The 24553-nt window shown below is 40.0% G+C and overlaps 1 protein-coding gene across 41 annotated transcripts in view; it reads left to right on the forward strand.

Moving 5' to 3' along the window:
• The window catches only part of GPHN (gephyrin), a 223035-nt gene that overhangs the window by 184593 nt on the left and 13889 nt on the right, over positions 1 to 24553 (forward strand). For 23 of the 41 annotated variants that reach the window (XM_060274044.2, XM_060274051.2, XM_060274066.2 and 20 more), the window contains 7 exons: positions 4701 to 4868; positions 6956 to 7048; positions 7712 to 7767; positions 8356 to 8475; positions 10585 to 10643; positions 10820 to 10973; positions 12393 to 12514. In XM_060274044.2, the coding sequence (XP_060130027.1) occupies positions 4701 to 4868; positions 6956 to 7048; positions 7712 to 7767; positions 8356 to 8475; positions 10585 to 10643; positions 10820 to 10973; positions 12393 to 12514 (772 nt within the window). The remainder of the gene's footprint in view (positions 1 to 4700; positions 4869 to 6955; positions 7049 to 7711; positions 7768 to 8355; positions 8476 to 10584; positions 10644 to 10819; positions 10974 to 12392; positions 12515 to 24553) is intronic. The other 18 variants (XM_035113931.3, XM_035113948.3, XM_088669484.1 and 15 more) reach the window with 1 other exon arrangement.

Raw genomic sequence — 24553 nt, forward strand, 5'->3', positions numbered from 1 at the left:
CTTAATCCGGCCCTGCCAGCAGTCATGAATGGACACATGCCCTGAACACTTTTAAAGTCTTCCTATGACTAGTATGACTAGGGACCCAGGTGGCGCTGTGGTTAAACCACTGAGCCTAGGGCTTGCTGATCAGAAGGTTGGCGGTTTGAATCCCCGTGACGGGGTGAGCTCCTGTTGCTTGGTCCCAGCTCCTGCCAACCTAGCAGTTCGAAAGCATGTCAAAATGCAAGTAGATAAATAGGAACCACTACAGCGGGAAGGTAAATGGTGTTTCCATGTGCTGCTCTGGTTTGCCAGAAGCGGCTTTGTCATGCTGGCCACATGACCTGGAAGCTATACGCCGGCTCCCTCAGCCAATAATGCGAGATGAGCGCGCAACCCCAGAGTCGGTCACGACTGGACCTAATGGTCAGGGGTCCCTTTACCTTACCTTTACCTTTATGACTAGTATAAGCAAAACCCCTTGCCCCATAAGACCCTTCCCTCTCCTCCCCACATGTGCTCGCTAAATCTGTTCTGCTGGTTTCTTCAATCCTCTAGAGCAGATTTACAGGGAGAGGAAACAGGGGACGTCCCATTGCACTAGTGGGCCTTGTTCAATGAGCAGAGAGTTAGTTTAATACCACCCAAAATGTCAAGGTCCTATTAACACCATTTGGACATAATGATAAATGATGGTTTATTGTTACTTGAACAAGCCTTAACTACTACCGTACCCATCCTCCTCTGGCCATGAGGAGATAAGAAGCTTTCACATCTGTTTTCAGTTATGCACAAGTTACTGTTATGCCTGAACCTGGACTATGGTTAATCTTAACTATGATTTATTGAAACATGTCAGGTTCATAAACCATAATTGGAAGTTGGCTTGTTTCACAAACAGTTTTTAAGACCAGCCACTATTTATTCAGACATAATGCTAAACTGTGTGGTTAATTTCCAATCTTCTAATAGCCTAGCTGAAGAGTGGGGAAGGGAGTTGACAGACCCAATACTTCATTTAATAATAAACCATAATTTATGATTACATCGAGATCCAGCTATTATCTTTCACCATTCTAGAATTTAAGAATGTGAGGAAAGACTATGGGCAGAGCAGTCTTAAGGCTGCAGCCCTTCTTTCCATTTCTCTGCCTGCCTTAGAACTGTGCTCATACAGTGATGGAAATATGCTTCTTGCTTGACCATACTGTAACATGGGCAAATGTGTAGCTAGAAATATTACTATGAAGGGATCTTTGCAGATAAATGCAAAACAGTGTGTGCATGCTCACTCATGTGCGTACATGTGTGTACATCTAAAAATGTTTTGGGAGGGTATTTTGAAAAATATTTTATTGCAGTTTTTCAGTTAATCCCAAGAAAGGAGAAAGAAGGGGGGAACCCTTTATAAACAACAATTAGGCATTGCTTTCCATCCATTGATTGAGCAGAGTACTGGTAATTCCTTTAGAGAAGTGGGCAAAGGGTTGTATTCAATGTAGTACTAAGTAGCCGTATGTGCACACAGAATGACTTCCACTTCGACAACAGCACTTTCCACCCTCTCCTTCCTCCCACCCCTAAACCTGTTTTAGGGTTTCTCCATTACTCTTCAGCATATATATTGCTTTGAAGAATATAATGAGTTACTTTAGGAAGTTAACTTAAATCTGTTAGTATATGCAGCATGGAATCCCTCGAGGCTGAAAAAACTCATCCTTGTAACCGATGTTCCCCTTGACAACTATATAGTATAAAAAATTATACAGTTTTAAAATAAAATCTGAAGCTGTCTCTTCCTATTGATCTTCCTGATTTTTCCTTTCAGAATTTTCAGTCTCTTGAGGTTGGTTAATAATGAATCACTCCTTGAAAGATGGCAAATTTCAGGAATCAGATATTATTTGGAGAGTTAATTTCCATGAGTGTTTTCAACTATGCACAGAAGGAAAACCAAATAAATGCAGGCTTTGGTCTGCTCATAACATTTAAAAAATAATGAGTGACTTAAAATATATTCCATGGTGGAATACAAGGTTCATATTTGTAACAAACATACAAATATTCATGAATGTTGCCAATTAAACTCCTATTTAGTGGGAATGTGCAAATCACAAGATTGTTTGGTCAAGCAGAAGCAAAGTTGGTGGCATGTATTTTATGAGTCAGTTTATCATGACTTTTTAAAACCATGGATCCATAGAATGACAAAATGCATCCTTCCACCCTTGAGAGATCACTAGATGAGTGGCAACCAACAGATAAAAATTAATTGTTGAGAATGAAGGTCAGCATTGGAACTATCAAAATTTGCTAAGAGGCATAGCTTAGTGCAGGGGTCAGCAACCTTTTTCAGCTGTGGGCCGGTCCACTGTCCCTCAGACCAGGTGGTGGGCCGGACTATATTTTTTTTGGGGGGGGGGATGAACGAATTCCTATGCTCCACAAATAACCCAGAGATGCATTTTAAATAAAAGCACACATTCTACTCATGTAAAAACACCAGGCAGGCCCCACAAATCACCCAGAGATGCATTTTAAATAAAAGGACTCATTCTACTCATGTATAAACACGCTGATTCCCAGACCATCCGTGGGCCGGATTGAGAAGGCAATTGGGCCGCATCCAGCCCCGGGGCCTCAGGTTGCCTACCCCTGGCTTAGTGTCTAAGATGATTTGTTTGGCAACAATAATACCAATCTCCATTACAACTGGCTTCCAGAACTTGTGTACATAGTTGCATCCCCACCACGTATGCCAATATGTTCCTCATACCTTACAGCAGTGTTTCTCAACCAGTGTGCCTCCAGATGTTTTGGGACTACAACTCCCATGATCCCTAGCTAGCAAGACCAGTGGTCAGGAATGATGGGAGTTGTAGTCCCAAAACATCTGGAGGCACACTGGTTGAGAAACACTGCCTTACAGTCCCACCAGCATAGGAGGGAACCACATCTTACAATATGAGCTAGTTCAGTGTTTCCCAACCTTGTGCCTCCAGATGTTTTGTGACTACAATTCCCATCATTCCTGACCACTGGTCTTGCTAGCTAGGGATGATGGGAGTTGTAGTCCAAAAACAGCTGGAGGCACAAGGTTGGGAAACACTGAGCTAGTTGAACCAGGGTTAAAAACCAACAGTGGACCACCTTTAAAAAATTATCTCTAATGTTAGCAGACACAGACCTAAAGGGACGGGTGGACCAGATCTTAATCCACTGAGAATCATTCAGTTTGCCTATAGGGTCTATCTCCCATATTAATTTCAAAGTAGTAAGTGGAGAGAACTGGGATGGTATCAGTAGGGAAGAGACCCTGCCTTCCTTGGCACTTGCTGCAGCTAGAGGTTCATAAGCTTTCAGGGCTCTTCTTTTATTCTTCAAGTACATATTTTGTAACCGTGATAGTAGTTTTGAATTTCATGAGAAATAATTTTAATATCGTGATTGATCCTTTTGTTGCATTTAGTGAAAGTAATGTCCTCAAATCAGCACCAGTTTAGAAAATTATGAAGGGTGTTTGCCATTAATGAAGTATGCTAAACTTAACACATAAAGGCTATTTTGCCCTAGCGTTATTAACACAATCAATAAACCTGAACCTGAAGCAAGATATCAGCTTGAGTAGCAGAAAACCTTAGAAAATTAGAGCCTTTTCCCTCTAACCTTAATTAAGTCTCCAACAATTGACATGATTTGCCACAGAAATATTGCTTAAGTCAAAGGAAGAGCAGAATAAAAAGCCAATCATATCAAGTACTATCATAAAAATGGAATAATGATAAGATATTGTTAATTTGCATGTTTAGAAAAACATGACATAGTATTGATTCAAAATGACTCTCACAAATTAACAACAATTTTGCTTCCAACAGCTTCTGATTTTCTGGATAATAAAGTGACTTAGTGTAATTTGTCTTTGAGATGGAAATGCTTATTTAATGTCACCTGCATATTAGCACTTCAGAATGTGGCATTTCATTGTATGTGAGCATGGGAGAGTTCTTGGAGATATCTGTCTCAGTTCTGTAAAATATTAAGAGAACTTTTAGGAGATAAGCAATGTAGGTGTTCTAACTCATTTGCCTTATAAATCAATAAACACTCTGTGGTGGTCAATAACATGTCTAAAGGATTCTTCAATAGAATAGTCACTTTAACACTGTTTAACATTACCAGTGCTGCTGATTACATGCTGTATTCCCAGTTGTGTCTGGGTTGTTGTTTTTTATTGTGGTACTTTTTAAATGACCAGATCTAAACTGATGTGCACTTTTAAATCACGTTTTCATTTCACAACTGGGTATAGTCAAGAATTTATTCCTATTCAAATGTTACTCGTGCTTAGGACATAAGTATAGAGTGAGGAGCAGGGCCACACTTTTAGCCCTACCCTCACATTGCTTTCCCCACATTTGGAATCCAAAGTGCAGCTTCTGATTGACTGCAGTAAGCTCCAGCAGCCAATCAGAAGCCACAGAAGCCACGTCAGACATTCGGGTTCCAAAGAACGTTCACAAACCAGAACACTCACTTCTGGGTTTGTGGCGTTCAGGAGCCAAAACGTCCAAGTGCCAAGGCGTTTGGGATCCAAGGTGCGACTGTATTGTTGACAAGCAACTGCTAAGTGGTAGCGAAATGTTTATATCACAATGTTATCTTCCTGAGAAAATACCATGTTCCTTTCCCCTCCTAACATACACATTCATCTTCTGCAGGTCATAGTGCTGTAGACATTACAAAGGTGGCAAGAAGACACCGTATGTCTCCATTTCCATTAACATCTATGGACAAAGCCTTCATCACAGTGCTGGAGATGACCCCAGTGCTTGGAACAGAAATAATAAATTATCGAGGTATTTCATATAGCCTCAAACATCCAGAAAGTAAGGAAGGGGAGCATTGTTGATTTTTTTTTTACTTGCTTTTTGCGTAATGCATAGCTCTTTAGGGTTCGGCACATTTTATATACAAGAGACAAGTTCTCACATCACACTAATCCATTGGTAACATAACCCAAGGTTGATAAACCAATGAAACAAATCATGGCTTTTCGGTGTGATTTGTTCATGGTTAATAAATAATGTTTGAGCTACAGGACAGGTGGCGCTGTGGGTTAAACCACTGAGCCTAGGGCTTGCTGATCAGAAGGTCGGCGGTTTGAATCCCTGTGACGGGGTGAGCTCCTGTTGCTTGGTCCAAGCTCCTGCCAACCTAGCAGTTCGAAAGCACGTCAAAATGCAAGTAGATAAATAGGAACCGCTACAGCGGGAAGGTAAATGGCGTTTCCATGTGCTGCTCTGGTTCGCCAGAAGCAGCTTTGTCATGCTGGCCACATGACCTGGAAGCTGTACGCCAGCTCCCTCGGCCAATAATGCGAGATGAGCGCGCAACCCCAGAGTCGGTCACGACTGGATCTAATGGTCAGGGTCCTTTACCCTTTACCTTTTAAGCTACAGGACAGGGTTTAGACAATCTAGTAAACCATGGTCTAATAAATCATGGCTTTGCTGCATTACATGCAAAGCAGACCCCTGTCTTGGTAATCTTTACAACAATTCTTTAGTTGGAGTGGATGTGTTACTATCCCCATATTGCATATGAGGGGACTGAATTTGAGAGAATGGTTTGCCTACAGGTTAGAATTGTTGCAATTAAGCCTAGTTCACTGTTTAGTCTCTTGAATCTCAAGTAGAGGTTAATATCATGATGACAAAAGTATGAAAATATCAGAAATATTGGCCAATAAAAATGCACATATTTCATTGCAACTATATGATACTGCTGTGTGTGGACCGACCCAGTCAGAAGCAAATTAGTGACTTATGTAACAGAGATGAACCACAATTGTTGCTAAGGCCTGAAACTATAGCAAAAGGCCTATGTTGCCACCTCCATTGCATCCTCAAGTACCCATCCAACAGACCTTTCCAAGTGATACAGGGTTGCTTTCATCTGAGTCTTTGAGCCCTCAGAGACCTACTGTGTCATATTTGCAGGGAATTTTGAAGGGAAGAAATCACCTGGCTTCATGTGGACTTGAATAACATACGTCTGTTGAGGTGTCTGATATACCATCGTATGCAATTTTCTTCTGTTAGTTTCAGCTATTGATGCTGAAGATGTGGACAAGACACTTGTAGCTCTGCAACCTACTACATGCTGTCTTGACCCACATCAATCCTGGCTGGTTTGTGTCAGCTGTGGAGGGTTGACTGGGTGAATCGAGGGGTGTGGTGACCACTTTATTACATGATGATGTGTACCCCACTGCCTTGAATGACATAGTGTTGCAACAGTTACAAAAAAAGTCTGTGCTAACTACCTCCCAGGCACCAATAAACCATTTTTGGGCAAGGTGAGTGAGAAGGTGGCAGCAGTTAGGATATACACTAGGGGGAAATGCTCATCACGAATGCTGATGTTCTGCTCACAGCTAATAAAAGCATGTGGTATACAGTGTTCTCTTTTCTGAATAAGCCCCCCCCCCATTCATAGCTTTCCGAGGATAGAATACAGTTGGGGAGGTTTGTTCACCCTCTTGCACTCCTTGAACAAAGGATGGATAAGTAAATAAGAGGTTGACCTATTTACTCTTCTGTTACCTGTCCTTGCTCTCACTATCTCCATATTAATTGGAATGTAAATTGATGGCTGGCTGAATCTAATATTTTCCCTCTGTTCCAGACTGAATTTCTCTAGTCACTAATTATCGTTGACATAAATTGAAAGCTTCTTTTATGCCAGGAAACTGTGGCCCTCCAGATGTTACTGGACCACAACTCCCATCATCCCTGATCATGGGCCATGCTGGCTGGGGCTGATGACACTTGGAGTCCAACAATATCTGGAGGACCACACATTCTCCACTCCTGTTTTATTAGCAGTATTGTGCACATATGAACTTAGTTTGTCATTGGAACTATTTTGCAGTCCATGTTTGCTAACAAAGATTTTCCCTCTCTCATATTAGATGGAATGGGCAGAGTCCTTGCCCAAGATGTTTATGCAAAAGACAACCTACCACCCTTCCCAGCTTCAGTAAAAGATGGCTATGCTGTCAGAGGTAAATACTCGTGGTTTTGACCATGAAATAATGTTTTTGACAGTTCAGCTTTACACGAGATTGTTTTACATCAGGCATCCCCAAACTCGGCCCTCCAGATGTTTTGGGACTACAACTCCCATCATCCCTGACCACTGATCCTGTTAGCTAGGGATGATGGGAGTTGTAGTCCCAAAACATCTGGAGGGCCGAGTTTGGGGGTGCCTGTTTTACATGTTCAGTGATGAAAGGGCAAGCGGACATGTTAGTCCTTCCCTTTATGAATTTGATTCAGGTTACAGAACAAACACAAATAGTCTCTTCATGTTTTTTGTACATACTGTACCTTTAAAAGTAACTTTATTTGAAACATTGAGCTGTGTTCTACTCAATATTGTTCTTTGGGGGCTTTTTTAATTAGCACCCCAGGGTGAAGGAACATGAAGGAGAAGGGAGAGATATCTGATAGCTGTCCCCTCTTCTGACCTTTTTCCAGCCAACAGAATGTGGGATACACAGTCAGCCCTCTCAGCTCAGATTTTTTTAAAAAATCTACAGAAATCATAATTGCCAAGTGGATTTGGAATTGGAGGAAGAGTTATGAATTAAAGAACAATAGTAATAATCATATTAATGTCTGTTTAAGCAACAATTGTAACTATCTTGTTGCTGTATTATTTACAGCTGCTGATGGACCTGGGGATCGTTTCATCATTGGGGAATCCCAAGCTGGTGAACAAGTAAGTGCACTATATTTTAATTTTCCTTTATTAATAAAGTGTTTTCCCATAGTATGATACGGTGTAAACATTTCACTGCTTTTAAAAGGGAAGTATAAATAATTTGTGATGATTCTATAGGCAGCCTAGTTTGTAGAGCATGTCAGCCACTAGCTGCCAATTAGTTACCACGCTAGGCTGAAGGGGCTAGTATTGGTATATAAAGCTCTATAAAGCTTGGGTCCAGGATACCTAAAAGAGTGCCATACACCCTACAAATTCACTGTGTTATAGAGGAGAAGGTATCCCACAGATACCATCCGATCAGCAGGACCATTCCATACCATGTCAAAAGCAGCTCTCTGTTGATTTTATGTATGTGCTGTTGTTGCTTTAAACTGTTTTATATAAATATAAATTTTAAATTATTTTTATATATGCAATTTGTTTTAATGGTCTTTATGTGAATAGAGCTAATCAAAATTCGGTAAGAAAATATGTCACTAATATACTTTTTTTCATTCCAAGTTATTTCTGCATAATTTAGTGCCTCTTGGGACCTCCTGTTCCTTTAAAAAAATTAAAATTACATTCCCTGATATTTTTCAGCCAACTCAAACTGTAATGCCTGGTCAGGTAATGAGAGTTACAACTGGTGCTCCAATACCCTGTGGTGCTGACGCTGTGGTGCAGGTGGAAGACACAGAACTCATCAGGGAATCAGATGATGTGAGTGAGAACGTTAAACATCCTTGTTCCTGCTACGTACAGCAGCATGGCTCCAGAGAATCACTCAGCAGTCCATAATCAAATAAGTGTAGCTATACATAAAAATACACATTTGAAACAAATAAGAGTTTGTGCAATTTTGCAATCTCTGTTCTTGCTTCTGTTTGCATTGAATTTTTATCATTAGTTTTGCCTTGATTGAATTGAGGCAGGTAATGACTAGGACTGATGAGAGCAGGATGAGGGACTACTGGAAGATGGGGGACTGAGGCATTTCATTTATCCTATGTTACATAGGTCTCAAAAGTGCTATTTAAAGCTTTAGCGATTGCATGCTTAAGAGATCCCTCCAGAATCCTTAAAAATCCACCTATTATTATTATTATTATTATTATTTATATACCACACTATACCTGGGGGGTCTCGGGGTGATTCACAGATTTTGCCACATGTAGATGTGTTTAAAATAATTTCTTAATCAATTAGTAAGAGTATTTTTATTATTTTTATTTTTAAAAGCATTCTCAACCTGTCTGTCAGTTTATCACTAGGAGAAGGAGAGGTATTTTATCCTTCCCCACACATCCATGTTCCCACTAACATCATAGGGTCATCAGGCTGGGCTCTAGCTCCATCTGGCAGATGAAGACAGAAGGAAAACTAGGCAGCTCCCATTTCAGTTTCAGAACTAAGGACTTCAGACAAATGGAGACACATATTGCTCCTTTCATCCCACCCCTATACTGGGCAAGAAAACAATATTGCGCCTGCATAGCTATGACAGTTCACTCAACTGGGGAAGGAGCTGCCTCAGTGGCCTTCTTTACCTTTCTTCTTTACCCTTGCAGGGGTATGCGGGATGGCTGCCCGAGGCACTATAAAATGGATATTTTCACCTAAGCAGAAGCAGCAGGCCCTCCCACAGTAATGGTGCATATTGTTGCAGTTAGGACCTACCATAATTGGGAAAGCTTTTATATATCCCAACCCAATGAAACTATGATGTCAATGGGGAAATGTACAATGGGTACCTGAAGGATAGTTTTACATTGACCACATAGGGTCACTGGGGCCACACCTTAGTATGGACTGCAACATGACGTTTTGATGTTTTTACAGCCCAGTTGGCAGCAGCTCTTCTTAAATTCTAGTAAGTTAGAGTTAGGGAAGTAGGCAGTTAGGTTGTTTCCTTTAATGCATATGTGTGACCTCCATGGCTGTTCAGGCTTCGAGAATTCACAAAACTGAAATGGGAGCTGCCTTCTTCCCAAGAGTTTTCTCCTACTGTTGTCCACCAGGTGGAGCAAGAGCTTCACCTGATGACCCTGTGATGTCAATGCAAAACTACAGTTTCGGTGCATACCAATTAAGCCTTTTCCTTTATGTTTCATGATTACTGAGCTGGCATGTAAACTGTTATTAGTTTCAATTAGTAAAGGTAAAGGACCCCTGGACAGTTAGGTCCAGTCAAAGGCAACTATGGGGTTGCGGTGCTCATCTCGCTTCAGGCCGAGGGAGCCGGCGTTTGTCCACAGACAGCTTTCCGGGTCATGTGGCGAGCATGACGAAACTGCTTCTGGCACAATGGGACACCGTGACAGAAGCCAGAGCGCACAGAAATGCCATTTCAATACACCCCTGCTCTTCTCAATATTCTGAATCAAATACAGAAGATACAATTGGAAAATTATCACTTTTTCCAGCACAATAGACTCAAAACTATAGTAGGATTTTAACATTCTCTAGAACACATTTTAAAAATAATACAGGCAACCTCCCAGTTTGCATGTGAGTTGCATTCTGGGTCATTGTGTGTGACGGTGGAGTGCGCATAAGCCTGTTACACCCCTGCCCCACTCCTGTTCCGCACCCTTTTCTGGCCACTTATGGGTTGCTGTGATGCGTGCAGTTGCAGTCGCGCATAAATTGGACACACATAACTCTGACGTTGCCTGTATGTTTGAATTATATGAGCTTAAATCTGATATGAACAGAACATTCTATAACATACTTTGAGTTTCATTCATACCCAATGAAGGTTGATAAGAGATAGTACCTTATTTAACTTTGTTTAACACATATGAAGAAAACTTGTTTCTTTTAATGCAGGGCACCGAAGAACTTGAGGTGCGCATTCTGGTGCAGGCTCGACCAGGCCAAGATATCAGGTGAGTGAATTACGTGTTTTCACAACTACATACTGCTTTTGAAAACTAAAATAGCAGTTTAATATGTGTCTAGCATAAATAGCTTTTGAAATTTTATAAGTTTTCTCAGCCCTACTTGGTGTTTGGTCAGATAACTTGAATCTGTGTTTTTTTTTCCTTTTCTGATGCATTTCTAGACCTATAGGACATGACATTAAGAGAGGTGAATGTGTGCTGGCCAAGGGAACCCATATGGGTCCATCAGAGATAGGTCTCCTAGCAACTGTTGGAGTAACAGAAGTTGAAGTTAACAAGTTTCCAGTGGTTGCAGTAATGTCCACAGGGAATGAAGTAAGGAAAGATCTGCTAACCAAACTTCTACAAGCATGGCAGTTGTATTTTGACTAAAGCTGCCAGCACCATTTTATGGACTGTTTCCAATGTTAATGATGATTTTCTGCCAAAAACTATTATTTTTGTGCCTGCTTTCACAGGAAGATTCTGTAAATGTGCTATATTTACTTTATATGTATGGACTTAATGCAAAAGTAAAAAATTAACCACTATTACCCAAATGTTTAAAACCAAAGATAAACTTACTGGGATTGCAAAATAAAGAGGTAGGACATTGGTTGAGAAGGTGACCAGGAAGAGATGTGATTCAGTGTTTAATAGAAGAAATACAGCTATACATCTATGGTCAAAGGTGGAAATTCTCAACAAAAAGCAGAGGTTGGGTGCTAGAGATTTGAAGTAGAAGGAGACAAAGAGGATGGGGAAAGGATGATACAATTCATGGTTTGGAGAAGGCCTGATGCAAAGCAGTGTTTATACCAATCATACAGAATACTTGTGATGAAAAGATTCAGACTTCCCCCTTCTTCCCTCTCCTTAGTTTCACTACCAGCACCATTAATAGTTCACATGGTTTATGTCTTCCTGTGAATGAGCAGCATGCTAGTGCATACTGTTCAATCACTCCTGTTTCACTCCACCCTGCTTAGAGCAGAGATAAACAAAGTTTGTTATTGGCTTGTCACTCATGGGTTGTTTGGAATAGAAAGTCAAATATAATAATAATAATAATAATAATAATAATAATAATTTATTATTTATACCCTGCCCATCTGGCTGAGTTTCCCCAGCCACTCTGTGCGGCTTCCAGCAGAATTTTAAAATACAATGATTCACCCAGTATTAAAAGCTTCCCCAAACAGGGCTGCCTTCAGATGTCTTCTAAAAGTCCGATATTTATTTATGTATGTATGTATGTATGTATGTATGTATGTATTTATTTATTTATTTATTTATTTATTTGACATCTGATGCGAGGGCGTTCCACAGTGTGGGTGCCACTACCGAGAAGGCCCTCTGCCTGGTTCCCTGTAGCTTTGCTTCTTGCAGTGAGGGAACCGCCAGAAGGCCCTCGGCGCTGGACTTAGTGAACGATGGGGGTGGAGACGCTCCTTCAGGTATACTGGGCCAAGGCCATTTAGGGCTTTAAAGGTCAGCACCAACACTTTGAATTGTGCTCAGAAACGTACTGGGAACCAATGCAGGTCTTTCAGGACCGGTGTTATGTGGTCTCGGCAGCCACTCCAAGTCACCAGTCTAGCTGCTATGTTCTGGATTAGTTGTAGTTTCTTGGTCACCTTCAAAGGTAGCCCCACATAGAGCATGTTGCAGTAGTCCAACATCAAAACATCTACAAACAGCTGTTTTATTCGCTGTGAAGGTGAATATTCAGGAATTTTGATTCTGGTTTTATAGCTATTGAATCCTGAAGATGACCTGCTACCAGGAAAGATTAGAGACAGTAATCGTTCAACTCTTCTAGCAACAATTCAAGAACATGGGTACCCAACAATCAACTTGGGGATTGTGGGAGATAAGTATGTACTGCATGTTTATAACTCTTTGACTTATTTTCCATACAGTGGTTATTTTTAAATATCTGACAATGGCGTATTTTGTCCTTGGAAACAGAATTGATTTCCTGTAGAGAGAAATACATCCCTCTCTGACTAGGGAGTTCAACAACTTGGAGCTTTAGCCTTTTGTGGGTTCAGACTTTTTTCTTACCACTATGGGTTTTCCAAACTAATTTCTTTTTAAGCAAGGGCAGAAAGTTCTTTCCATTGATTAAAAAAAACACTATTTTTCACCAACAATCCCACACTGCGTGTGATTGGTCCAGTGCTGGATTTACAGATTTTGCCATAGGGGACAAAAGTATACATTGCCACCCAGCTCTCCCAGATGGTGAATGGGAATGTGCTTGACTTCATGGAACTGGGATGCTAAGTTAGGTTCAAGCCTGTAAGGGATGGAAGGTTTAGGAGATGGGGGGGGGGTTACCTATAAGGTGGGTGGGAGCATGCATACACAGGCACATCTAAGAGCCAAGGATGGGGTAGATTGGGACGACATAGATTCACTGGTACATGTGATAGTGATGCAAAAATTTTTGGAGGGATATGCAGATGATCATCAGTAAAGTAGAGAGAATGCCATTGTGTGATAGATTCACGTAGAAATGTACTGAGAGATGGGGAAAGAGAAGCAGAGTCATAGATATACCAGCTAGGACATGGGGAGACCAGCAGGGTTCAAATCCTCGATGAAGTTACATGGGTGACCTGACCGATCCCACAGGGCTGTTGTGAGGATAAAATGATAAGGGGGAGAACCATGAATGCCACCTTGAGATCTTTGGATGAAAGGTGAGATATATGTGTGGTGAATAAATAAATACAATTAATGAGACGGGGGAAAAGAAAAGATGAAGGAAAGAAAGAAAGAAAGAAAGAGTAAGAAAAGGCCAAAAAGTTGAAGTCCTAAGGATGTTAGAGAATGCCCATAGCCAGAAGCATACCTACGGATTGGCAAAACTGCCCCCCACCAGATGCACAGGCTGGGGGGGGGAACACCCCATAAATCTGTGTCAGGGTTTCTCTGTAAGGTGATGAGTTTAGACAAGAGCTGGGAGCTGAGTGGCAGGAGAAATGGCAAGGCGATATGATGGTAGACCAATGAAGAATTTGATGCATGTGTGTGTGATGATGCAGTGCTGCTGTCACGGCAAGATCAAACGTGAAATGTTTTTAAAATGTATTTGTTTGTCATTCCATTTATATCCCACCTTCTCTCCTAGGATCTGAAGGTGGGGTATGTAGTTCTCCTCCTCCCAATTTATGCTCAAATTCTGTGAAATAGGTTAGTCCAAGAACAGTGACTAGCCCAAGGTCAGTAAGTTTCATGGCTGAGAGAGAATTTGAACCTTGGTCTCCCACACTATAACCACTACGCTAAGCCTGTTCTATGTAGAAAACAGAAAATGTAAACAGAAGTAAATTTTTATCAAGTTACAATCAGACCAATCATTTATTTACAGTCATGGGGAAAAGAAAGTCACCCTCTTTGAATTTTGTGGTTTTACATATCAGGACATAATAGCAATCATTTGTTCCTTAGCAGGTTTTAAAATTAGGTAAATACAACCTCAGATGAACAACAACACATGACATATTACACCGTGTCATGATTTATTTAACAAAAATAAAGCCAAGATGGATAAATCATGTGTGAAAAACTAAGTACAGTCATACCTTTGTTGATGAACGCCTTGCAACTTGAACGTTTTGGCTCCCGAACACCACAAACCCGGAAGTGAGTGTTCCAGTTTGTGAATGTTCTTTGGAACCCGAACGTCCGTTTCGGCTGTCCAAATTGTTTCTGGGGCCAATCAGCCATCAGAAATCACGTCTTGGTTTTGGAAGTCGAATGGACTTCTGGAACAGATTCCATTCATCAACCAAGGTACGACTGTACACCCTTACTGCTTTCATAGGAATTACGAGGCTAAGTAGCAGGCAGGGGTTGCTAATAAAATGTCCTTGCTTAATTGATCATCAGCAAGTGTGGCCACCTCTATAAAAGCTGACGTTTTAGCAGTTTGCTGGTCTGGAGCATTCAGGTGAGTTTTAACATAATGCCAAGGAGAAATGCACAATCCTCTTAGAGAAGCAAGTGCTGGTGCCCATGAAACTGGGAAGGGTTCTAAGACCATCTCCAACCAATTTTAAGTCCATAATTCTACAGTGAGAAAGATTATTCAAAAGTGGAAAACATTCATGACAGTTGCCAATTTTCTCAGGAGTTCAATGTTCAAAGAAATTGAAAAAAAAAAACAATCTCAGGGTGAGTGGGCTAAAATTCCTCCACAACGATGTGAGAGACAGATAAAGTCCTACATAAAACAATTACTTAAAGTTATTGCTACTAAATGTAGTTCAACAAGCTATTGAATCATAAGGTGTACTTAGTTTTTCACACATGGCGTTTCCATTTTGGCTTTATTTCTGTCAAATAAATCATGACACTGTGTAGTATGTCATGTGTTGTTCATCTGAGGTTGCATTTACCTGATTTTAAGACTTGCTAAGGAACAAATGATTTTTTTTATGTCTTCATATGTAAAACCACAGAATTCAAAGAAGGTGCACTTTCTTTTTCCCATGACTGTATTTACTTCATTAATTTTTGTTGTTGCATTTTTTAAAATTACTTGTATTTCATTTGTATTGAAGTAAGAAGCTTTCATTATAGAAAAGTCAGACCTGCATTGCAGCATGTTTAGTTGAAAAAGTACATGCCATTTTCAACATTACTTCTCAGGGAGCATCTGAAAATCTAGATGGATTTCTGAATACTTATTACAGATTTGTGTCTCCTGAACATCATCTGTCATTATTGTATACCTTTGTTTATTGCTTGTTCACATTTGAAAGTGTGTTCTCATCTGAGCTCTTAAAAGCAATAGTTTCCACAGCTTGAGTTTTTTCTGATTATTTGGTCTGCTTTCAGTCAATAATGACTAATGAAAGAACAATCTGTCTAGACATTTCACTGAATATAAAATATGCCATTCCAATGTATTTCTTAATACTGAAATTCAAAGAAACCCTGTTTATTAGTTATGGCAAGTGATGACTCATCAGATATTTTTTCACATGATAGTTAACTATATACCGTATATACTAATTATTCAGTCTCCATAATGACCCACTTAGACATTAAGCTTTCAACTGTGGAAATATTTTGAAAAAAACACACTATTGTTATTTGTTTATTTGTTTATTATATTCCAAGTGTTTCAAGAAAACTTCTGGTTTGGGGAATGACATCCAGGGACTATTCATAATATGGTTTTAAATCACTTTATTGGCTGACTTTCAGAAAGGTAGAGAAGAATTAAACATGTGTCTCTCTTGGATACATGATGACCATTATCATCAGTGAGATAAACAGAATGTTCTGACAAATCTATATTTGTATTTGTAATAGGATTATCATTGCCTAAGATTAAACAGTTTAAACAATTAGTATCAAACTAAAGGTGTCACCAATACAAGCACTAAAAAATTATCTCTTATTTTTAGATATGCTGAATAAGTGCTAAGTATTATACCCATAAGCCTTAAGTCTATAAGGCTACAATCCTAAACAAGCTTGGGAGTAAATAGCATTGAACATGGTGACATCTTTTGAAACTTCCTAGGTGGGCAGGCTTAAGCAGCTCTTGGAATGTTAAGTGTTTGTAACCAATAAAACATTTATTATTATTATTATTATTTTATTATTATTATTATCCCAGCCTATCACTATAAATCTCTCTCATATGTTTGGTGAATAAATTGGCACACGTATAGTTGAATATATTTATCATAGACAAGATTCTTTATAAATCACCCTTTCTTTCTTTTTTAAGAAGTTCAGCCATTGTTTCTAAGGCTGTGATCTTAAGCACACTTCTTGAGTAAGCATCCTTAGGGTTGGGCCATGAGTCCACAGTTCTAGAATCCCTTATCTTCAAAATCAGATTCTCCCATATCAACCACATCTTAGTATATTTATACCATTAAAATCATTAACTCCATTTTGAATATTTTTTTATTGAAAATAAAGTTTATTAAAAATAAATCTGTATTAAGACAGTGGCCCAGATTCTATGTCAATCATGCTTAATAGTTGTTATGAAATGCACAGTTTGCACACTAGCCTTAAATTCTCACATGCAAGGAATCTTTTGACATTGAGACAGGCAGCTACAGTCATACCTCGGGTTACAGATGTTTCGGGTTGCGCATCGCGCCGAACCCGGAAGTACCGAAACAGGTTAATTTCAGGTTTCAGCAATCATGCATGTGCAGAAACGCTAAATCACACTTTGCACATGCGCAGAACTGCTGAATCGCAACCCGCGCGTGCGCAGACGCGGCACTGCGGGTTGTGAATGTGCCTCCCGCACGGATCACCTTCGCAACTCAAGCGTCCACTGTATAATCTGTTAGGTGTGGGTTATAAATCAAGAAAGATAGTTTTAGCAGTAAAATATGTGAAGGTCTTGTATTCTCCTTTTGTCTATTTTTTTTTACCATTAATATATGTTAGTCTCTAGACTTTTGGAAATTCAGAATACAATATTCAATAAGATATCTGCATCAAATACAAACCGCCACTGTTTCCGGCTGTTTAGTGACTTCTGAGAGCATGACTAATGTACACAGGACACTAATTTTGTCTTTTTGCTAAACTTGACCTCTTTATAAAGTGTAGTGTAATTACATTCAAAGCATTAAATTATTTTGGAGGATGGTTAACGTGAAGCACTTCAGTTGTATCTGAAACAAGTGCTGGAAGCAAACAGTTGAAAGTTTATTATTTATTTTATTTTATTATTTATTTTGATTTTATCAATAAGAGTACTTCTGTATTGTACTCTTAGAACATATCAGGCATGTTAATTGTCAGTGTCACTGAAAGTAAATAGTTCCATCAAGAGCCACAAGCTAGAGATTCAACTAGCAGGCAGTCAACTGCCTCCCTAGCTTTCTCCATTAGTATATGCCTTTCTCAAGCTAACTGAGCCTGTACTGTATTATCTGAATCACTTAAAATATGATTGAGAGTTGTTCCCCCCAACAAACACACATCTCTTTCCTTATTAACCACAAATACCATATGCAGGCAACCACAGGCCCCATGTAGCCCTTGGCTGCAAATGCTTCCTTCCCCTCACCTCTTGCTGCAAAATATCACGACCTGGTATCAGTATAAGGGCAGCGATCTTGGCTGCATCGGGATCGCTAGGAAGTAGAAGCTTTAATGTCCTCACTCCCACGAGGAATCCCAATGCAGTTTTGCATCTCCCAGACAGCTGTGTCTCCCAGATGGCTCATCTGATAGGTATTCCCCCTCTCCTACATTACCTCCCCTCCTGAACCATAATCTCACCAGTTGCTTTCTGTTCCACGAACACTGGCTGGAGAGGGTGGAGGGATGACTTGTAGGGATCAAGAAGGGCCATCTTGGAGCTTGAGTGGGGAAAGGAGTAATGAAGTTGGTAAAAAAGCTTTGGGCTTGCACAGTATTTCCTCCCCTCAAGCTCTCAGGTTTCCTCACGTGGACCCTGGTTTGCAGTTGTCTGCTGTGCCTCCCCCACCCTCCCCTAGATAAAGCAATGAAGGCAAGGAGGTCACAGTTAGAATTTTCTTTTTATTGAAACTCAGAGAAAATGTAGTATTAAACTTTTAATATTAATTTCAATAGCTGGAGCAGCCCTAAATGCTTCTCTGTCTATTTGAATGGGAAGAGCCATGAAGAACTGGTGTGGCTCAATGATAGAGTGTTTGCTTTACATGCAGAAGTTCTCAGGTTTAATCCGCAGAAGCTCCAAGTTGGCCTGGGAGAGACCTCCAGTCTGAAACACTGGAGAGCTGCTATCACTCAGTGACAAAGTTAAGGTCTTGCAAGCTGTGAAATTGCTGAAGTGGTAGAAGCTGTTTAGAGACAGAACTAATAATAATTTTAAAAAGTGAAGCAGGAAAGGCTTCAACATGCCACTTACAAGAAGAGAAAAGAGAGAGGCAGAAGGGGGGAAAGAGGTGGGATAAAGAAGGAGAACTCCAGGGTCCTTGCTTACTGTGGATATTCTGACAGAGCTAACAAAGTCTCTTAACAGAAAAATAGAGGCTTTAGAGGAAAAAACAGATTAAAAATTGACAAAGATTAGGAGGAGGAGTAAATGAAATGAGGAATGAAACTAAACAAGAGATGGTTGAAATGTGAAATGGGATCATAAATGACATAGAGGATCTAGGTGACAAAGGACTGAGAAATGAAACTATGGCAGGGCTGAGAGATGAAACTATGGCAAAGGTAGAAGGAACATCTGACGAAATGGAAGAACCTACTATACAAGTGTATGGAGAAATGAAGCAACTGAATGATAAAGCTGAGATTTTGGGAAACAAAAATGAAGTTATATAGTGATGGGGATATATCTGAATTATCTGATATCAATGGAATTGAGAGAGAAATTGTTTTACTTGGAGTGGTCACATGGAATAAAGCTATTAAATCCCTGGCATTCTTTTTGGGAAAAGAATGGAAGAAACACACATGGAAATGGAATAGATAAGGTTGGAAAAACGTGGTAAATACATCAGGAAGTGGAAATTGGATACAGAACATAGTCCAGACCAATGGATATGGAATACTTTTTCAATGTACCGGTATGTTCACAGTGGAGAGATTCCTATGCCCTCAGAGTGGGAAAGAGTTACCATTATTTAATATGGAGGCATGGTTGCTGAAATTGTTGGTGGCCAAGGTGATACTGTTAATTAGAGAAAAACTATTGCTGACATTTATCAATATTAATTGGAAACCTGTTTTGGACATTTTTGCGTGAAAAGGAAGATGAACATGTGATATTTGGGTTTGAAGATTGGAAAAATACTGGTTCATGGAAAGTGGAATAGTTGAATGGTGTTGTGGAGTTAAAGTTTTGAATAATTCTTTTTATGTAACTGACAGAAGAAAAATCAGAAGCCCTTTTCTTTTCTCTTTCTTTCTTTTTTCTTTTCTCTATTCTTCTTTCATTCTTTCTTCCTCCCCTTTAACTTGTATCAAAAAAAGCTTTAATTTAAAAAAGTATGCATAAAAAATAACTCACTATGAGGCAGTTTCCTATGTTTCTGTGATAAGAGCATCACTTCCCATTCCTTGCAAGAGAGTGGGGGGGGGTGTTTTAGCACGCATCCTAAACAGATTACCCCTAAGGCAATAGAGCCCTCCAAGGAAAATGGTTGCCCACCATAGTGAGTGTAGAATTCTAACTTTCATCTCCCATAATACTCATTAAATCATTTTTTAAAATATTCAACTGCTACATAGCCTATAGATATAGATATATAGAGTCTGTTTATTTAATACCTTTATATATTGGCTTTTTTCTAAATCACTCGAAGTAGTATGCCATTAAAAATAATAGCTTACACTGCAAGAAACATAACAAAAGGAAAAAGAAAGGAATAGGCAAATACACAAACACAGGCACCAATTCTTAATTATTATGTCCACTTCCCATTTTTAGATGATGATTGGAAGTATTTCTAAGTTATTCCCTGCAAAAGTGGGGGCCGGGGAATGACCTCTTCTGATGCAGCCTGGTAGATTGGCTGTGGATGGAGACAATGTTGGGAGCTGAGGAGTCAAATGGCAGTTGTCCTAGCTAGGCCAATGGATGGGACTTCAGTTACCCTTTTCCTATGCTTAAGCCATTTGATGACACAGTTATGTAAATGATCACACAAATGAAATGTTGTTTCATTTCACTTCTCATTTTAGCCACCATTTCTCATTTTTCTGGTGCTGGGGGTGGGGGCAGGAGCTCCAACACTACCCACGGTGCTTCCTGCCCCTCCCCCACCACTCCATTGCCAGAGAGGTGAAGAAAGGCAATCACAGCAGTGAGAGCTCACTGCTTCTCACTGCTTCTCCAGTGGCAGTCAGTAGGCACAGCAGTGGGATATGCCGTCTCAGGATCATGACACCTGATGCAATTGCCTTGGTGTGTCTAACGGTAACTCCAGCTCTGACAGTGAAATGCTTAATATTCATTACATCTCCAAAAAGACTTGAAGAAAAGGATGAAGATAGAAATGTGGGAAAGATGATATCTGAACATCTGCCCTATTTGCTCTCAATTTTTCTCCTTGTGTAGAATTACTTGGAGACTTTGTTTCTGTTCCTTCATCTTAGACTAAACTGATACTAGCAACTGAGTTCTGATAAGCAAGTTATTTTTTCTTGATTTAGACACTGACCTTGGTTTAATATTGTAGACTCCTAACATGTTCTCTGTGGGCCTCATGTGTACTGTTGCCAAGTGCAAAATGGCTAATTAAGGGGATCTCTTGCTCCAGGTTTGAGGCGAAATCTTCAAAGTGAAATTGGTTGATGTATTAAATTGTAAGAATCATTGCATTTTCAAATATTAATATAACAAATATGGGAAAAGTGACTTGCAGTAATTGGGAGATTCAGCTGGGTAAAAAGATTAGGGGAGAAGAGAACACTGTACAAATGATCCATGGAGTACATTATGATCTATAGAGAATTGAGTTGGAACAGGACTGTGATAATTCAGTCCCCAGTGCTTAGTCCTGTCATGCCATATTGCTTAATTTTGACTTCATATTAACTGTATATTTCAGAGTGATGATATAATGAGAATGCTAACAGAGATGGTTGCCAGTTTTAATGAACAAGTGACAGAAAAAAATTCATAAGGGATCAATAAAGCATAGTCTAGCAAAGAGAGGTAATAAAATGAAGGTCAAGTAAAACTCTACTGGAAATTCAGTTAAAACAGTCTCTGTAAATGCTCATTGGATTATTGGATGAGGACTTTTGAGGTGTTTCATTTTAATTGGTACCATTAAGATTGTAAACTTGTGCCTGGGCTACCTGATTGCTGGAGAGTCAGGATTGCTGGTAGAGAGTCAGGATTGAAATGACATCACTATACAGTCATAACTCGACATCCGAACGATTCGACCTCCGAAGGTTTCGACTTCTGAAGTCGACAACCCCGGAAGTCTTTTCGCCGTGCGCTTCGACATCCGAAAACCTCGACTTACAAAGACGGCCGCGGAACAGAACGTCTTCGTAAGTCAAGGTACCACTGTATATGCAGAGAGAGATTTCTGTATCACCCTTCACCAAAATGATCACAGGGCAGTTTGCAAATAAAAATAAAGCAAAATACATAATAAACAAAAACATTAAAATCATTATCCTAAATTATATAAATAGCATAGTTAGCAACAGCATAAAAATGACTTAGCCCATGTCTCTAAAAGTTGACAAAAAATGTTGACTATCTCCCATGCTGGCATACTGGACTCAGGTGGTATTAGCTCAAGGCAGTTGCCTCACCAGAACTTTCATAGGTGGTATTCCCAGAAGCAGCTTCAGTTTTAAGTTCCTGCCCAGGGCAAGACTTACTTCCATGGAGAGATTGTTTCAGAGACATGGAGCCACCCCTAAAAAGGTACTTCCATGCCCCCTCCACTATATGTCTCATTTAATGCTGGGATCACCAGGAGACCCCCCCCCCAACTGATATTAACATGCAGGCAGATTGCTATGGGAGAAGGAGATTTGGGTCACATTCACAGCTTTAAATGTCAACATAAGCAGCTTGTATTGGATACGGATACTGGATATTGGCAACCAATGTAGATATTTGAGGATAGATGCTATATGCTAATAGTTCAATGCTTCCACCAACACCCTAGCTACTGTATTCTACTGTAGTTGCAACTTCCAGATTGTCTTCAAGGGCAATCCTACATAAAGTGCATTGCAGTAATCCATCCTAGAGGTTACTAGAGTATGGATAACTATAGCCACACTATACCTTTCCAGAGAAAGCCATACTAGATTCTTTCAGACTGAAAGAACCTTGTGAACCTTTATGAAAGTAGCACTCCTTTCCTACCTATGGATTTGCTCCACACAGAAAAACAGCATGTCATGGAGAAAGCTAGGTGAAAACCTTTTTGCCTCATATTTAATTTTCTACAGAAAGGAAATAATTTGTTATAGAGGAGCATGCAATCATGTGAGCCCCTACCTATAGTCAAAAGTTATCCAGTCCAAAAACAGATTTTACCATTTTAATGCAATTGGCCCTAATAAAATAATGTATGCAATCAAGATGTTCTGTACTGCTCATTAAGTTTTCCAAGCAGAGTTCTACCAAGTATTGAGCATTAATTTTTGGATTATTTTAATATCGCTTATATAACCAGTTAGTAATCAATCTGTTCATTAAGTGATTTCCATCCCATTAGTTTTAAAGTGGTGAAAAACAAGAGTGTCACTTCCAGAAGGACTCGTAAGACTTTTTCCAATCTTAAATAATCTAATATTTCTGTGATGGTGTCATTGTATCAGTTTGATATATATATATATATATATATATACACACACACACACACACACACACACACACACACACACACACACACACTTCTGGCTTTGTTATGCTGCTAATTAGTTACAAAATTGACCTGCCATCTGCTGCATGGTAATTTTGTCTACAGATTAAGGGTAGAACAGTGGAGCAATTAGATGTTTGCGATGCTTCTTGGATTGGCAAAGATAACAGAGATCATAATAGATTCAGAAGCATTTTAGACACAGATATAGCACAGTGAGCTCAGTACTTTGCTTCCTTATATCAATATGATGAAAGCAATGATCTCTAATTATCCAGAGAAAGCTTGGTTCTGTGCTTAATTGGCAACATGCATAGTTCCATAAAACACACACATTCCTTATAGAGCATATATTATTGTCAACAGTATCTTAAATAAAAAGATATAGAGCCTGATGTGTAAATCATTATTATCAATCTGCTCTTAGTATCTATCACAATAATTGTATTCTGTTGAATAATCACTGATATTGCACTGTGGAAATGGACAGTTTAAGGTGGCGTAGGGGAGAGTTCACAGTCTGTAGAATGACAGCAAACATACCGGTATCTGCACCAAATTATTTGATTCCAGGAGAGTCATCAAAGCACTTTCTCATCAGGATAGCTGCATGTGGATAATACAAAATGATCCTACCTAGACATTGGGTTGAGTCAAAGAGGAACCTGTTTTTGCCTTCCCCTCCACCTGTTTTGCCTCTGCCCTTCCACTGTTAGCTAACAGAGGAAGACAGAACTAGTTAGAAGGCTTCCACAAGTACTGTAGCTCCCTTGCTTTTTTCTGTGCTCTCAGAAAGCAGCTGTGCCTCACCTGGCAGCAACTGCTCTTCAGTCTTTGGCAAATGCTGTTTCCAGAGTGAGGTACTGCTTGTGCCACCAAGGACAACAAAGGGTCAGTATGTGGCAGCTCCTCCATTTCTCCAGGAGGTCAGGGAAACACAAAGAGATTTGAGCCTAGAAAACTGCTTCAGCCAGCCCCCAGCCTGTCCTGGTTACTTTGCCTTCTAGAGAAGGCAAAGCGGGGTTCATGTTTCCTTATAAGGGAAATAATGTGTGAATATCTCGTTAAGTTTTACTGTTCTTCAGATAGGAAACATTTGAGTATAGATATGTTCTTGTATGAACTGTACTGTGGCGCTGTGGTCTAAACCACAGGGCCTAGGGCTTGTCGATCAGAAGGTCTGCAGTTCGAATCCCCGCGGCAGAGTGAGCTCCCGTTGCTCGGTCCCAGCTCCTGCCAACCTAGCAGTTCGAAAGCACGTCCAAATGCAAGTAGATACATAGGTACCGGTCCACCGGGAAGGTAAACGGCGTTTCCATGCGCTGCTCTGGTTCACCAGAAGCAGCTTAGTCATGCTGGCCACATGACCTGGAAGCTGTACACCGGCTCCCTCAGGCAAGTAAAGCGAGATGAGCGCCGCAACCCTAGAGTCGTTCGCGACTGGACCTAATGGTCAGGGGTCCCTTTACCTTTTATGTTCTTGTATGAACTGTACTCGCAGGAATCATCTGTCAGTTCCTCTATGAGAACTTTTTAAAGACAAATAATCCGAAAAACATCTTCTTCCTAAAGTTAGCA

Source organism: Zootoca vivipara, chromosome 1 (assembly GCF_965207765.1).
Source record: "Zootoca vivipara chromosome 1, rZooViv2.hap1.1, whole genome shotgun sequence".
In the NCBI taxonomy this organism is placed as follows: Eukaryota; Metazoa; Chordata; class Lepidosauria; order Squamata; family Lacertidae; genus Zootoca; species Zootoca vivipara.